Source organism: Typha angustifolia, chromosome 4, assembly GCF_048772165.1.
Source record: "Typha angustifolia cultivar Huaian chromosome 4, ASM4877216v1, whole genome shotgun sequence".
Classification (NCBI taxonomy): Eukaryota; Viridiplantae; Streptophyta; class Magnoliopsida; order Poales; family Typhaceae; genus Typha; species Typha angustifolia.
Window position 1 is genome coordinate 4,263,475 of NC_133242.1, and position 15,622 is coordinate 4,279,096.

General features: G+C 36.6%; 1 protein-coding gene across 1 annotated transcript; it reads right to left on the minus strand.

Moving 5' to 3' along the window:
- Nucleotides 1–9,345, minus strand: LOC140758729 (indole-3-acetaldehyde oxidase-like). The gene is made up of 10 exons (XM_073094998.1): nt 8,841–9,345; nt 5,901–7,670; nt 5,229–5,488; nt 4,806–5,015; nt 4,304–4,522; nt 3,009–3,974; nt 1,889–1,984; nt 1,675–1,773; nt 995–1,184; nt 1–568 (listed from the first exon to the last, which is right to left on the minus strand). Exons 1-10 carry the CDS (start codon nt 8,980–8,982, stop codon nt 354–356), a joined length of 4,167 nt encoding a protein of 1,388 aa, XP_072951099.1. The 5' UTR covers nt 8,983–9,345; the 3' UTR covers nt 1–353.
- Between the last annotated feature and the right edge of the window lie 6,277 nt (nt 9,346–15,622).

The following is a 15,622-nucleotide window of genomic DNA, read 5'->3' on the forward strand; positions in this document are numbered from 1 at the left end:
GCCAAGTGGGCTAAAACCTAATTAAAACAAATCATAAATCAGTTCAGACTAAACCGGACATAGACTCAAACAACTTTAATAAGTAAATCATTGAGCCAAACACATTAAGAGAATAATTCGACTCATACTTGACTCGATCTATTCAACCGATACAATTGACAGATTTGGCCCGGGGTAACTCTGCCTCAGACTCGGATTCAGCCAACTAACCGAGATCCTATCACTGAATGAGAAACTCTTTCTAACTATATATTTGCTGAAACAAACTTCAAATTTATTTGTTATTCTTCCAAGCAGAACTGCATAACTTGCTATCTGAAGACAACTCAAAAGAAGAGCTTGGGTTTCTCCTATTAGTGGGCAGACAAGGCTTCCAAGTACTTCTCTACATTGTCCAGGCCGCATAGCTCCTTGATCACAGGCATGGTAGCTGGAACTTCCAATTGGAATGTGAAGGGAGAATTGTCAGGTCCACCACAGGAAAGTAAATCAGCTCTAGCTGCTCGGATTGCTTCTCTTATCGCGCAATGAACTGAAGCCGCGAGAAGTAATGGCGGTTCCCCAGAAGCTGCACAAGACCACCCAGAAAGAAAGATTGTCCAGTTAATAGCTGTCTGTGTGTTTTTATGAGTGCAGAATAATGTCTGAATCTTATATACCTTCTGTCTGTCTATTACTAACAAGTTAATGCATTGATAATTTAAAGCAAGTCATGTAGCAATAGAATTATGGACTTCTCTTGCAGAGATTGCATTTAGCTGATAATCTATTATGTGCCACATTTGTTGAGTGGCAACTATAGGTATGAAGATATCATGAAATGCTTGAGTTAATAGTTACAGGTCAAATGGATACGTTTTTGTAGTAATTGTAGTTTGCTGATGTCTCTGGCTGACATCTTCTCAAGACAAGAAGATAAAGAAATCTGCGTAAATGGATGTTCTAGGATTGCAAGCCAAATATAGAAGTCAGCCATAGAGGAACAAGGTGATACCTTTTGAAGAGAGTACGCGATTATGATTATGTTTTTTGTTAAGCAATTCAACGTTGAACTGTTTTGGGATTGTGTCAACAGTTGGGATTTTGTATGTCCAAGTACCATCTGTAACAACTAACCCATCTGAGTTTGTCAGGTATTCCTCATACATAAAGAAACCGATACCTTGAACAAAGGCACCTTCAACCTGGACACAAAAGGGAGGAAAGAGGTGATATTAGGCATATTACATAAAAGCAGATTACATTGCACCAAGTCGAAAGGATTAGATGCGGATCACGACGGAGAAAAAAAAAATCTCACCTTTTACTATGCACTAGAGAGAAAAGAGATACTGCCTATGTGACGATGAAATTTAATTATATTTGCAAGTAAAATGGTTACTAACTACTAGTTGAATATGTATCCATGGAAACAAACATACCAAGCAAAAGTTGTAACATCAAGGCCATCTATAGAAAGGTATTTCTTTATAATGAACTATACAAGCAGGCAATGACTGAGATAATTTGGCCATTAAGACTACTGTGACATTGTCCAACAAGAAAGACATGAAAGGTTGATTGCTAGAAACAGTTTGTATGCACGCCGAAGAAAAGGTACTTTACAAGGTTATCAATCCTGTGATACTAATGGTTGAAATGTTATAACAACTAGAAAATTGCAAAACATATTACCTGACCCAAATCCACAGCAGGGTTTAAGCTCTGGCCACAGTCATATACAAGGTCAGTCCGTAAAATTGTGGCGGCTCCCGTAAGTAGATCTAACTCCACCTGCAATGGCCAAAATTTCATGATAATACTGATATTTGCTGCAGAGGAAGTAAACATCAAACGACTAGGCTTACGTCAGTGAACAATGACTGAACACTAAAATGCATTGGCATACCTCACTTGCAGCAGCTCCATAGTTCAAATACTCCTTAGACATAAGGTCAGGAACCCAGTATTCATTTGCTGATAGATGTACACTTTCCAGATTTGCCTGCAGATGAGGAGGCGATGGAAGTAAGACAGGATAAATGAATAACCCTCCAGCCAAATCGATTTATACACTGAAGAAAGTATAGATCACTGTGACTATAAAATTCACGGACTTAAAAAATAATTAGAACTAAATAATTAGAACTTAAGAGGCCAACGACTGAAAGTGCTAAACAGAAGGACAAAGACATTTTGCCTGCTAATGGTAGAGCACCACAATTTGCAACATGCACATCACTTCACACTCAACAAAACACAATCTACCTATTTATGGTGACCTAAGGGAAGCAAAAATGGACGGTGACGGAGGACAACAAGGTGGTCAACAGAAGAAGAGAGATCTGAATGTTAAGAGAAATGTGCATTGAAACTTTGCACGCAAGTAAATCACTCTATAAGATATGAAAATAATGCAAATGACAGATTGCATCAGTAGATACTACAACAAATTTCTTTCAGAAGCCGACAAGAGGGATATCAACTAAAGGCAAATATTTTCACCACACAGCTTTGCAAAATGTTGCTAAAAAGTATTGATGCTTAATCTATAAGTTCATCCTCATGAAAACGGCCATTAGCAATTGATGCACTGTTACTATGAAAATGGCCATTAGAAATTTCTGCAAAATAGGACAATATGAACCAAAAACAAGTAACATGTTAATCTTAGGTGAAAATAGGTGCATCATGGATCTTATGGGAAAAATGAACATTTAGCTAGAGGGTGAAAGGAAGATTCCACTGGATCAGATGAATGAAAACTAATAGAGAGCAATAGAAAGTCTTTTATATCCAACGCTCCTTATGGGCTCAACATCTCCTAATAGTTTCGAGATGCAAACTGAGGGAGGTAGAGGTACCTTTTGAATTACTCAATAGACAAAGATCTTGTTCAGCAGGGTATTACGAGAAAAAAGAGGGGAAGCAGAATCAAGAATAAAACAGATAAACTTTGTTGTAATAAATTGACAAAGCGTAATGCATTCACCTCTTACTTTTATCAACTGTGAAGTCAAAATAATCACCTGAGTAATTAAAGAATCCCATGAAACCACGCCATTTTGTTCTTGCAATCTATCTTTGAGAGGTCTTAATCTGTCAACCAGGATACTGCAGGAGAGACGAACCGCTTCACAGCTGGACTGCGACGTGGTGCTCCCACCTGTAAATCCTCCCTGTGTTAAACTCAGAGTATCTGCCTGAATAACTCGTACCCTCTCCAGAAACTTTTCACTTCCATCATCCCACAGCTGACCCAGAGCAAACGCAGCCATCTGCCTCACTCTCGTCCACAGCCCTTGGCCTATCTCAATCCCTCCTACCTCAACTACAACTGAACCATCATTAAGAACAGAGACTTTTCCTGCTGCTGGTCTAGGTGCCACTTGGTACATAATTGGTACACAGGAAATGCCCCGTTTTTTCCATTTGTTGATACTATTGAAATGCCGAATCACTTCCACGCGTTGCTGATAGCTAGGAGACAAAGCCAAATTATCAAAAATTGAAGGTAAGGTGTACTCAGGAGCTTCTCTTGCACTGTCTCCATAAAACAACGCAAGGCTCTCAAAGGTGTGAAGGTTTCTCTTCCTAACAGAGTTGGTATCCAGAGAGAGGGTTGATGCCACGTGTTCGATGATGGCCTCAGCAATGAAAGATCCTTGTAAGTTTCCGGGGGCTCGCATTGACGTCTTTGATGACAGATTTGTTTTGCAGACTTTGATGTCTAAGGAAAGAGCGCCCCAGTTGTACTTCTTTAGTGCTCCTATTATCTCACGTGGCATCAGTGGGCTTAAATCTGCTGCTATCCCAGCATTAATCAGTAAATCTAAATGCAGGGCTGTAATCTTCCCGTCAGACTTAAAACCGACAGAATATCCTACTTTCATGGGATGTCGTCCTCCTGCCATTATCATATCGGTCTTGCGGTCCACGTACATTCGAACAGGACGGCGCAGCTTATGTGCTGCAACTGCGCATGCAGTCGAAACCTAACATCACAAGGCAGTCAATACTTGCAAGCTGTTATTTCTAAACTGTGGTAGTTTCCAACTTGCATTATTTACCGACTATTGAATGCATATAAAGTCTTAACGTTGTGCAACTAGTACAAAGAAATGTAGATGTTCATGATTTTTCTCTGTGGGGAGAGATCCAAATGAGAATATGAGATAAATCATTTCATAGATTTTTGGAAAAAAAATTTAAAGTTGAAAATGTCGAATGACTTGGGGTTGGATTGTTTATTATATGCTGATAGTCAACTGATGCACACAAAACACAACTAGATCTTGATGATGATAGTGAGTTTGACTCTTACAATCGATGCTTTGAAAAACTTTCCTCCGAAACCCCCTCCAACTCTTCTCGTAATAACGCGAACATTGTGGAAGGGGATGCCAAGGCACCTTCCAATGATGCTCTGGGTGAGCTCAGGGCCCTGAATTGAGCTGTAGACTACCATGCAATTATCTTCGTCTGGAACAGCCAATGCCGCTTGCGTCTCCATGTAGAAAAAGTATTGGGAATCAAGTTTTACCTGGGAAATTTGGCCAGGGAAAATTAACATTTATCAGCAAAATTAAACAATCAAAAAGGAATGCCATAGTTTTAATTAACAAATTAATCCGAACAGTTTCTTATCGAAAACTATTTGCAAAACCTTATTAAGTCTGCCAGAAGACATTACTACGTGTAATCTTCCTAAAGAAAATATAACCTATGTACATTTAAAATGAAGGGACTTATAATAAGAAATACATTACAAGTCTGTATTAAAAAAAAACAGTTAACAGTAGAGGTCTATGAATCTAGAAAAGTACCTCAGCTGATAGGATTGTTTGATCAGCTTCTGCCATTCCTTTGGAGAAATCACCTATTTGTTTAGGAGAAAACATGGAAGGAACATCAAAATAACTGCATCTTTCTACAGCATCTTCTACAGACAAAATTGGTGGCTCCAAATTCTCAGTCCCATAATCAACAATCGCTTGCTTAGCAGCCATGTTGGCATGTCTCTGCGTTTCTGCAATCTGAAAGAGCCAGACAGTCAGCTTCAATTATGCAATTCTATGCAGAAAGGACCACAACACTGTCCAACTCAGCCATAACTTTTAAATCAGAATCACTATTACCTAAACAATCAAACTCGGCCAGGCATAAGTTATGAATTCATAAAAAGAGAAGATTATTTTTGTTCATTTAGTACAAGATAAAGCAAAAGAATGAGATAAATAGAGGGATACCACTACACCAAGCGGTTGGCCGGCATATTCGGTAAGTGATCCAGCAAATAATGATTCAGATCCAAAGACAAAACTTGCTCCGACATTCTCTCCTCCTTTTGGAATGTCATTAACAGAGACAACTGAAATAATCTTCTGTGATGCCAAAGAAGAACCAAATTTAATGCCCCTTACATGAGCAAGAGGTCTTGTACTATAAATAAAAGCTCCATAAAGACAATTCTCTGGAGCAGGAATGTCATCCACATACACAGCTTCACCTGCATAAGCAGTTCATAAAGTTAATCCAAGGAAGAGGCAACTGATGTTAATATAAAGAGAAAGGTATAAGCATAACAGCTAGCCATAAAATATGTCCTTGTAAAGGCATCAGGAAGTATCCAATCAATTATGGTATCAACTATGACATGAAGACTTATTAAAAGATAATGACTTGATAGGTAGAACTTAATACAAGTCAGAAGGCAGGTATATATGATTTCTCTCACCGCTTATCAAGGAAAAGGAAATCTATAAAAAGAACAAACATGGAATGCAAAATATACAATACATGGTACACAAATTTTGAAATATTTATGTCATGGATGTGATCAACTTGCTGGTCAATTACTACAGAATAAGTAATAAACAATTGCATAAATTTATAAGAACAAAGAGGAAGCAAGTAAATACCAGAAGCTTGGTTTGCTGCTCCCACTTTCTGAGTTGGTTCACCAATTGGATAATTCTCCTCTCTTATTTCCACATCCTGGCGTGAAGACAAAATCATGTCACTGAAATCTATATCCATGTTCTTCGATGTCTTATTAGGTGAAACATCAACACGGCCATTGAGTTTGCCACTTGGATATTCAGCAATAGAAGCAGAACTAGATCCATCAATATGAACTGCCTTTCCAGGCTCTGCCAAGCCATTCGCAAATGGACGAAGAAAATCAAATAGAAAAGAAACTGCCAAACTTGATCTGTAGGCAGGATGTGCCGTGCCTTTTTGCACAACAATTGTTTCTTTAAGCAGTTTCAATGCTTCCAGCAGACTAGAAGCAGTTACAGGTTTACCCTTTAGAAAATTCTCAACTTTCCTTGCCCTAATGGCATGATCAGTCCCATATGCACCAAAAGCCAAGTTCAGGTTATCTAGGACAAGACTCCCCGATTCTTTATCCAAGGATGTCTGCGCCAAGAAAGCAGAATTGAGATAAGCCACTGCATTGCCTAGAGGGCGAGGAGCCGCTCTGTATGTTTCAAACAGAAGATTGGTTTCTGTAGCAGCTACGGAATCAACATTTCCCTTCTTGAGAGTGGAGTTGCAAGCTGAACTCCAACAAGGAATATATACACTCAGAAGTAGAGTTTTGTAATCACATGGAGGTCTCTCCAAGAATTCCTCCAGTGTGAGACTAAGCCTTTCTGAAGCCATCTGTATGCGAAGAGTTGCACCAGCAGCTAGAAGTATTGTTGCAATATCCGAGGCAAATGGATTTCTCTGTGCCATAATCAAATTTCCTCCTACGCTTGCTGTATTTCGAACAAATGGAGAAGCCACCTTATTCATGTGATCAGCAATTTTATTGAAGACCAGCTTTCCATTTGATTGCAGTGTGCATTCATTTTCTGCTTTTAATACTTCAATAGCTCTAGAAATTGTCACAGCTGCCCCAATTTCAATGCCTTCTCTATCACTTTTAACAACTGAAAGCTCAGGGATACCTCTGAGATCAACATACTTATCATACAGATCCTGGTCTTTGTATACACCAGTACTAGTATTCCCCACTACCATTTTAACACTACTTTCACTAAATGCTTCAGAATTCAATAATTTGTAAAGATCTCCGACACTATCAGGGCGATACCAATAGCCTCCTCCAGTGGTAGTAAGACCAGCATCACCTGGGACATCTGAAATGGATTTGATCTCAGATTTAAGAAACTCAGGGAAAGTGCAGATTCCACCACTAGAGTAATGAGGCAGTCTGCTGACATTAACATTTTTATCCCCTTTCTTCCAAAATGAATTCAAGCCCAAATCTTCCAAATCAACATCAGCTGCAAAGCTCTTGCAAGTATCTACAATCGGTCGATAACCAGTACATCGGCACAAATTGCCTGATATAGCCTTCACTGCCTCAGATACTGTGAGCTTTGAGAACCCATTTGGAGGTTCAGGCCTATCAGTTTTGTCTGCATTGACTACGGCGGAGAAAAGAGACATGCACATGCCAGGGGTGCAAAACCCACACTGCGAGGCATGAAAGCCAGATACCCTTTGGTGGATTGGATGGAAGCCATCCTTACTGTTTCCAAGCCCCTCAGTGGTCGTCACTGAATGGAAATTTATACTGCAAAGAAGTGTTAGACATGAGCTTGCAGAGAATTCAGTCACTTGCTCAGTTATGGGATCATATCTTGATAGAAGAACAACACAAGCTCCACAACCACCTGCCGCAAGAAGTAAGAATAAATGAAAACAGATTATCTTGTGCAGTTCTTGGAATTGATACTTGTTACTGGCAAATTCATATTCATATCAACTTCTTTTTCCGAATATAAAATACAAATGTGGATGTTAATGGATAATGAAATTTTATTTATACTACTAATTATTGAACCATTTTTCTAGATTCAGATAGAACATTTGAAGACTCGTTTTTATTACGATAAAGCTATTTTTTTTTTTTATACATGTTTGGATTCAAGCCAATCGCTAGCAATCGTAGCATAGCATTTCTGAATAAAAAAAAAAAATCTAAACTATAGCTCACTCATGAATTTGTCATTACATAAAACTTTCAAGATTTTCTCTTTACTTATTAAAGTCAAAATATTACTCGCTTCTTTAAAAATGATATAATCTCTTCAAAAAGTTATTTTTCATCAATTTTTAATTAATGACCATCTCTGAGGATTTTGTAATCTAATCCTTTTTTTTTAATAATTTTATATGAGGACTTGAGTGAACCAAACCCAACAAATTTAAAATCAAAGATTTCAACTAAGGAATATTTTGTTAGAGTACTAAAGGTACTTTGGTAGAATATGATAGAGTGATTAGATCCAGAGAAAGATGTTTGATTGGGTGAAGGTGGGCTAGGTCGGTATGGTGTGATATTGATTAAAAAATGTACGTAAGTTAGAAATTTTTGAAAGATATTTAGTAATTTAATCATTAGATTTACATAAACCACTACGATTATTTTATAAAAAGTAGAGAAAAGAATAAAGGAATTCAGTTGCAAAAATAGATGTTAATTAGGAAATGATAAAATAAGAAGGTGTTATTTGAAAATTTTCCCTATAAATAAACAAATAAATAGCTTTGACCATGCATGAAATCTAGAGAGAAAGCATCATCTTCTCGGTGAAAAAAAAAAAAAGAAACTACCAAACTCAAAACAATAAAAATCCAATGCTAGAAATCCATTTCAACCCTAAACAAAATCAAAATCAAAATCAAAATCAAAATCAAAATCAAAATCAAAATCAAGAACAACGGCATCGAAAAACAAACACCGGTACACACCCATCGATCGATGCAAGAGACCATTTTTTCCTTTTTTTGATCGAAGAATCGAAAGAGAAATCATCGGGAAAAGCAAGGTATGCCCTCACCTTCCCCGCATCCGAGCTTCGCGCCCTTGTAAGGGGTCCTGGTCCTCAAAAACTCGAGCAGAGTCGTGGAAGGATCGACCTCCGGCAGCTCGTACCTCTCCCCATTCACGGCGAACACCAGCCTCCGTATCGTCTTCCCCATCCCGCTCTCTTGCTCCACACGATGGCGAGCTCTCCCAATTTATAGGAGGCATCGATGCCTCCAAAGTCCATGGAAATTCTCTCGGTCCACGTAAACGAGCAAAATATATAATAAAATAATGAAGAGAGAAAGACAACAACAAAAGACAAAAAGTAGAGATTTGAAGTTTCTCTCGGTCCGACGTTGAAAGCCTCGCCGCCCGGCGCGCGCTCTGGTTGGAGAGCTCGTCACGTCTCTACTGCAATTGGAACAAGGATTCCCTCGTCTACGTGTGGGATAGTGTAACACCCATCCCGGAGAGTACCATAAAGAATTTTTGGATTAAGCACAGATGGAAGTTCTTGCGATTGGGACTGCAGGAAATCCTCTCCTCTTTCTGGATTTCTTTTTCTGTTTTTAATCTCTTTCTTCTATATTTTGGATTAAATCCCCAATGTGATTGATGTAATCGATGACGCAAAATGCAGAAGTAAAATTTTCCTCTCCATAGTTTGGTCGTCAAACGAGTGTTCATCTCAAGATATCTACAAAAGAAAATTGCTTGGAAAAGTCAGCATGAGGCTGCACTAGTTTGCTACAACCAGTTACTAAGACGATCAGTCATTGCCACTTATGCTGGCTTTGCAAAATTCCTGCAATATACTCTGCAAGCGATCTAGGCATCCAGCATGCCTATTCGGATCATAAGGCTTTTTTTGGGGCGCAAATCTAGCGTTCGAACTTATGAATAATTAAAATAGAATAGTATGGTTTGGTGACTTAGCTCGATTCGATTGATGGCTCGGTAATGCGATTAGTTTGGAGGAACAACTCGGCAGTGTTTGGTTCGAAGTAATTTTTTTGTGACGCATATGGCTTAAAGGTTAAACTAGACAGCTAAAACCTCGGTGATGCCTAAGTGCATCTGTATCTAGGGAGGGTTGGCCATTTATTCAGCCCATATCTAGCCTTCGGGCACATGAAAAATGGTAGTATGATAGTGCCTCAAGTCTTAAATAACTTATTATAATACTTGACATTACTGATTAATCTATTTTTTTTTCTCATATAAGAGCCCAGAGGCTACATATGAACAGGAGTGGCCGAGGCCAGCGTTAAGTCATCGTGCTGCCGAGCTACTCGTCCAAGTCAACTGCAACGTCAAGCCATCAATTGAGTCGAACTGCTAAACCACCAAACAATTTTCTTCACAATAATTATTTTTTATTAGAGTAGATCACATGACTTCTTTGGTTGTGAAAAATGGTACCTACCAAGTCTAAATCAAATTTACATCATGGAAGAAGTGTTTAACTAATTTTCTTTTGCTATGCCATACTTTGATTTCAAGAAAGGTATGGGCTATGTGATTTCATTAGTGACATCTCAACTTTGCTAGGGTTTCTGTGATGTGGTATGCACTCAAGAATTTTTAGGAGGGCATTCCTACCACTCGCAAGTTTTGCCTTGGGCTTTCAAACGGTTTGATGAACCTACTCCTGACTTGAAAGTCCTATTTGAAAGGTATTTCTACCTTTTAAAAGAATATATAACATCTAGATTCTAGAAGAGGAGATACATAGTTGAAGATTAGCCGCACTGACTGTGAGAAGGAGCATTAGGATTAGATTCATATCTCGATTTGATATTTTACCTATTAAATCTTATTCGTTTGTGTCTAACTATTATGAGGAGTCATCTTGCTCCTGGATAACTTGTTCCTCCTATTTAGATGCTCTCTTTTATTTTAGAGTATGATTACTATTAATTTAGGATTGGATTGAATGATTATCTCCACATATACCATGCTTTGTTATTAGTCCCATCGTCTCGTTGTCTCCGCTCATGAATGTAGGCTAAGCTGAACTATGTAAATTCCCTTATTTGTGTAGCTTGTGTTTGGTTTGCTGGCAATCAGTCCAATTCCTATCGAAATTCCTATATCATTGTCGTCAATTTGAATTGCTCCGATCTCTAACATAGTGTCTATCAAAACAAACTGCTATCAAAGTGATGACTATGACGAAGTTTGAGATGAATAAATTCAATGGAAAGAATAATTTTAGCATGTGGCATTTGAAGATACAAACACTTTTGAGGCAACAAGAACTAGTTTTGGACAACACCTTGCTGATGACCATGTCGAAATGAAGATAAGGACCAAACTAGAGGAGAAAGCCAAATGTATGATTGTATTATCTTTCTCAGACAAGGTGTTGAGGCCGGTAGCCGTCAGTTGCAAGCGTAAATCCTCTATAAGAGGAGAGAAAAACTACGATCGAATCCTAGCAGAGCTATGACCAGTGTAGGATAAACAATCTCGCATTTACTTTTTATGATACTTTTCTCTAAAAATTGGTTGTTTATAATACTTGATATTATTTACTTTTTATGATACTTTTCTCTAAAAAATTGGTTGTTTATAATACTTGATATTATTTAAGTGGATACCTTTGAGAAAGGGTGCTGAAAGTACTTTGTAGTATTTTTGAACAAATCGACTTAGGATTGTCTGAGTTGTTGCTTCAAGAATTAGAATATACAAATCATAAAGGGATAATTAAGCTTAAACTCTAAGCTATCTTGATTTAGTTCACCACTATTCAATTGTCATTTTCATATAGATCTTCTAATTTATATTTTATGATATTTGACCTCCCTCAATTATACAAAATCTCTTGATATATTGGATAGTTTAGGAGGTTAAGGTGTCACAAAAATTAAACAAAGAGTTTTATGTCAAAATGAACAATAATTTGTGGGGTCACCTAATGAACCAATAGAAGCTCACGGTTGGTGATAAGTTTTCTTACTTCACTTCAAAAAGATATTTTAGATAGTTGGACTAAGGCTAAGTTGACTGTTTCAAGTACTGCAATATAAAATTATGCATAGGTTTGTAGATAATATATGTTACATCACTTGAGAAAAGGATGTGAAGAATTGTAGTGTTCGATAGTTGGAGTAAGGAATTGTTTAAGTTGACTATTTTATTTATTGGAATATAAAATTATAAGACAGTATTTCTTAGGGGAAACTATAATTTATCTCTTGATTTCATCTTACCTCCGTATACTTAGAACTTGGGCACATTAACTTCCGTCCAAACCAAATTGCAAGCATTAGTCAACCCTAAAAATACTTGATTACTCTCCTAGAAGTATGCCTAATTTGAAGATTGTATGGGTATTTTTGTTATTTAATGATTTGTAATTTGATATGAACCACAAATAGTTAAGTGCTTAAGTTTGAGGTACATTAGATCAAAATTGAAAGCCCTACGTCGTCTAAGTCTATTTAGTCAAACTGAGCTCAAAATTTACTAATAGCTTAATCTAATCTAAGTCATGAAATTGCTTATCTATTTTTATACTCGGTCATACTTCGGTTTCAACAAGGGTATGTTTTCTTATTTGGCATTAGGAGTTAAGAATATTAATTAAGCCCATCAATTAGGACACTACATTGTTGACCACTCCTATTTGATTTGATCTATGCAAGTGTCATTGCTGACCTCACAGTATATTGTTTTTGAGCCTATTTGTCAACTTTCTAATTTTCTTCACAAATAATAGTCAGCAAATGTGGTTTTAGGTTGTTGAAAGAGTCATTCCAATTTTTAAAACACCTGCAAAGAAACATATCAATTGAAAGAGTCCATCATCTGTTGTGTATTTTCTGAACGTAAATTGAGTGCAGCTTTTGGATTTTTCCTGATTATGTGTGTCACCTTTGTTGTTGAAAGAAGTTACTTTAAGACTATAGGCATACATATATAACAATAGAGAATGCATATATATCTATATATCTATATATCTATATAGATATGCCAAGGAATTTTACTACATATATATATGAGTAACACATCAAGATATTTAGAATGATTGTCTAATGCCAACATGCATAAATCAGTGAACTTGGTTGGTTCTCATACTTGTGGGGAAGATTTATCATTTAATAATATATAGTTAGAGATTGAATAATGCGCAACTTTAGCTGGTGTCTGAAGAAATATAGAAAGAGTAATAGAAGAAGAGTAAAGGGAAATGGTAGAAAAAGTAGTGATTGTATAACTTTGTATTGAGATGCACAAAATAGTGACCTATTTATATTTTGTAGTTGACTGGTGTCACTGTAATAATGGAAAAAAATACAATAAGAACATATTATATAGTAAGTATCGTATGAAAAAGAAGAGATACTACCATAATTAATATGATAGAACAAAGAATATTCTCCACATAATATCTTGATAGTATATATATATATATTTTTTAAATTCTAATATCATTTTTTTTAAATTGAGTACTTTTTTTGGATTTATCCTGATTATACATCACAACTTTCTTGTTGATAGAAGTTACTTTGAGACTGTAGAAATACATATATAACAATAGAGATTACATATATCTATATATGTATAAATATATGTCAAGAAATTTCACTACATATATATATGAGTAACACATCAAGTATTTACTTGTGTTGTCTATACATAAGTGGACATATAACAGTGGTTGAGATGTTTAAAATGATTGTTTAATGCCAACATGTATAAATCAGTGAACTTGTTGGTTGGTTCTCACATTTGTGGCGAAGATTCATCGTAAAATCATATATAGTTATAGGTCGAAAAATACACAACTCTTGCTGGTGTCTGAAGAAAAATAAAGAGAATAACAGAAGAAGAGTAAAAGAGTAATGGTAGAAAAATTTATTGTATTTCTTTGTATTGAGATCCACCAAACGGTGGCCTATTTATATTTTATAGTTGACCGTTGTCACTGTAATAATGAAGAAAAATAGAGGTATTAGCATAATTAATATGCTACGAACAAAGAATATTCTCCAAATAATATCTTGATAGTATTTTTTTTTAATTCCAATATCAATATTAGCAATAGTTACCATAATCTAAATGATTATGGTATGTTTTTACCATATACTCTAACATCCCTCGCAAACTCAAGGTGGTAACGAAGTGGTCTTTCTTGATCTTGGAAACAGGATTACAAAGCCAGTTAGCTCGATGTGACTTCGTGAAATCATCTGCAAGCTGATCTTCTGATGAGATGGACCCATATACTCTAAACATTCCTTTGTCACAAGACACAATCTTTCACACAATATTGTTTACAGGTTGAATACACAAAAGAATATGTCTTACAAGTAATGGGCTATCATCTCTCACATTAATCCTTCATCTGAGGATGTAAGCAGAATTTTAGTGCAATACCTTGTGAAAATTAGAAAGACAAATGTCACAAGATTAACTACTTGTGTTGATCACACATCAAATATCAATTATCTCCTTTGCTACAAGAGGAACAACTGTTACTAAATATTCAGCAATATATAGCAAGAGATATAGTATAATTTAACCTAGATTAGTTTCAGCAATTCTCTGAACAATAAGAAAGGAAAGGATCTTGAAGGATAAACTTTTTGGAATAACTGCAGATTGTGCATTTGTGCACCATGATTTCTTAGTGCTAATTAAAATTATTTTTTCAACTCTAGTGAGTTGAAGAGCATGACCTCTTAGATATTCTATGCTTGCTTAGAATGCAGAATGTACAAAAGAAAGCGAAAATATCTCCATTTAGAGGAACTTCTTAGATTAAGAAATATATGCATCAGTATGCAGATCGATGTGCATAGTCACAAGAAATCAATAAAGAAATGAGATTTGAGATCCATATTTGTTTCGCTAAAATATCAAATGTTTTATGCTTTTATAGCAATGCCATCTCCAAAGGACAAGTAACTAAGAAATTAATCTTTGAAGGTTTTCCGAATAATCAACACCAATATGGTTAAACTCAAGAACTTACCTGATACTTTGAGATTTATCTACTATCACTTCAATGTTGTTGTGTTCAGCTAAAAGAAATTTAGATATACAATATTGTTACCTCTGAGATCTATCTCCTGGTGATCTTCTCTATAGAAAGCAAGGTGTGAGGAATGAAGCCTGGTCCGAGATCTCTCCTTAGTTTTGATCAGAACCCGGTTAAGATCCATAGATCTCCAACAAGATCGTAACTATGTAAATGATCTTGGATCAAACCTCATTCCAAGCACCCACTTCCTTCTTCTTCTTCTTCTTCTTCTTCTTCTTCTTCTTCTTCTTCTTCTTCTTCTCTCTCGCTCGCTCGCTCGCTCATATTACTATCGTCTAGAGGAACTAGGAGCTCTTCCTCATAGGTATGCCAAGGATGGGACAAGTATGGAGAAAACATTATTATAATGAGGTTAAAGTGCACAATGGCCAGGTCATTATAACATAAAATAATGGGAAAAGAGAGATGGGTCTTGCGTAAGATGTTGTCTTCTTCTATGGGGAGTACTCTTTATGGAAGTGAGAGTGCTATGCTTTTCCAGGCTATATCTCTGAGCAAAGACCACCTAAAACTACTAACATGGGGGAGTGATCAGAGGAAGATAAGGGGGGAGAATAGAAGAGAAGGCCATAACTTTGATGGATTTTAATATAGAAAAAGTCTTGGGTGGAAAAGCCACCCACGGAAGGTGGTAGTCCATGGCCTATGGAAGGGAGAAAAAGAAAAGGAGGAAAAAGGAAAAGAGATCTCACCGACCAGAATCCAAGCATGATCAGCAACACATAGACCATAGGTGATCGCACAGTGCAATGCCATCC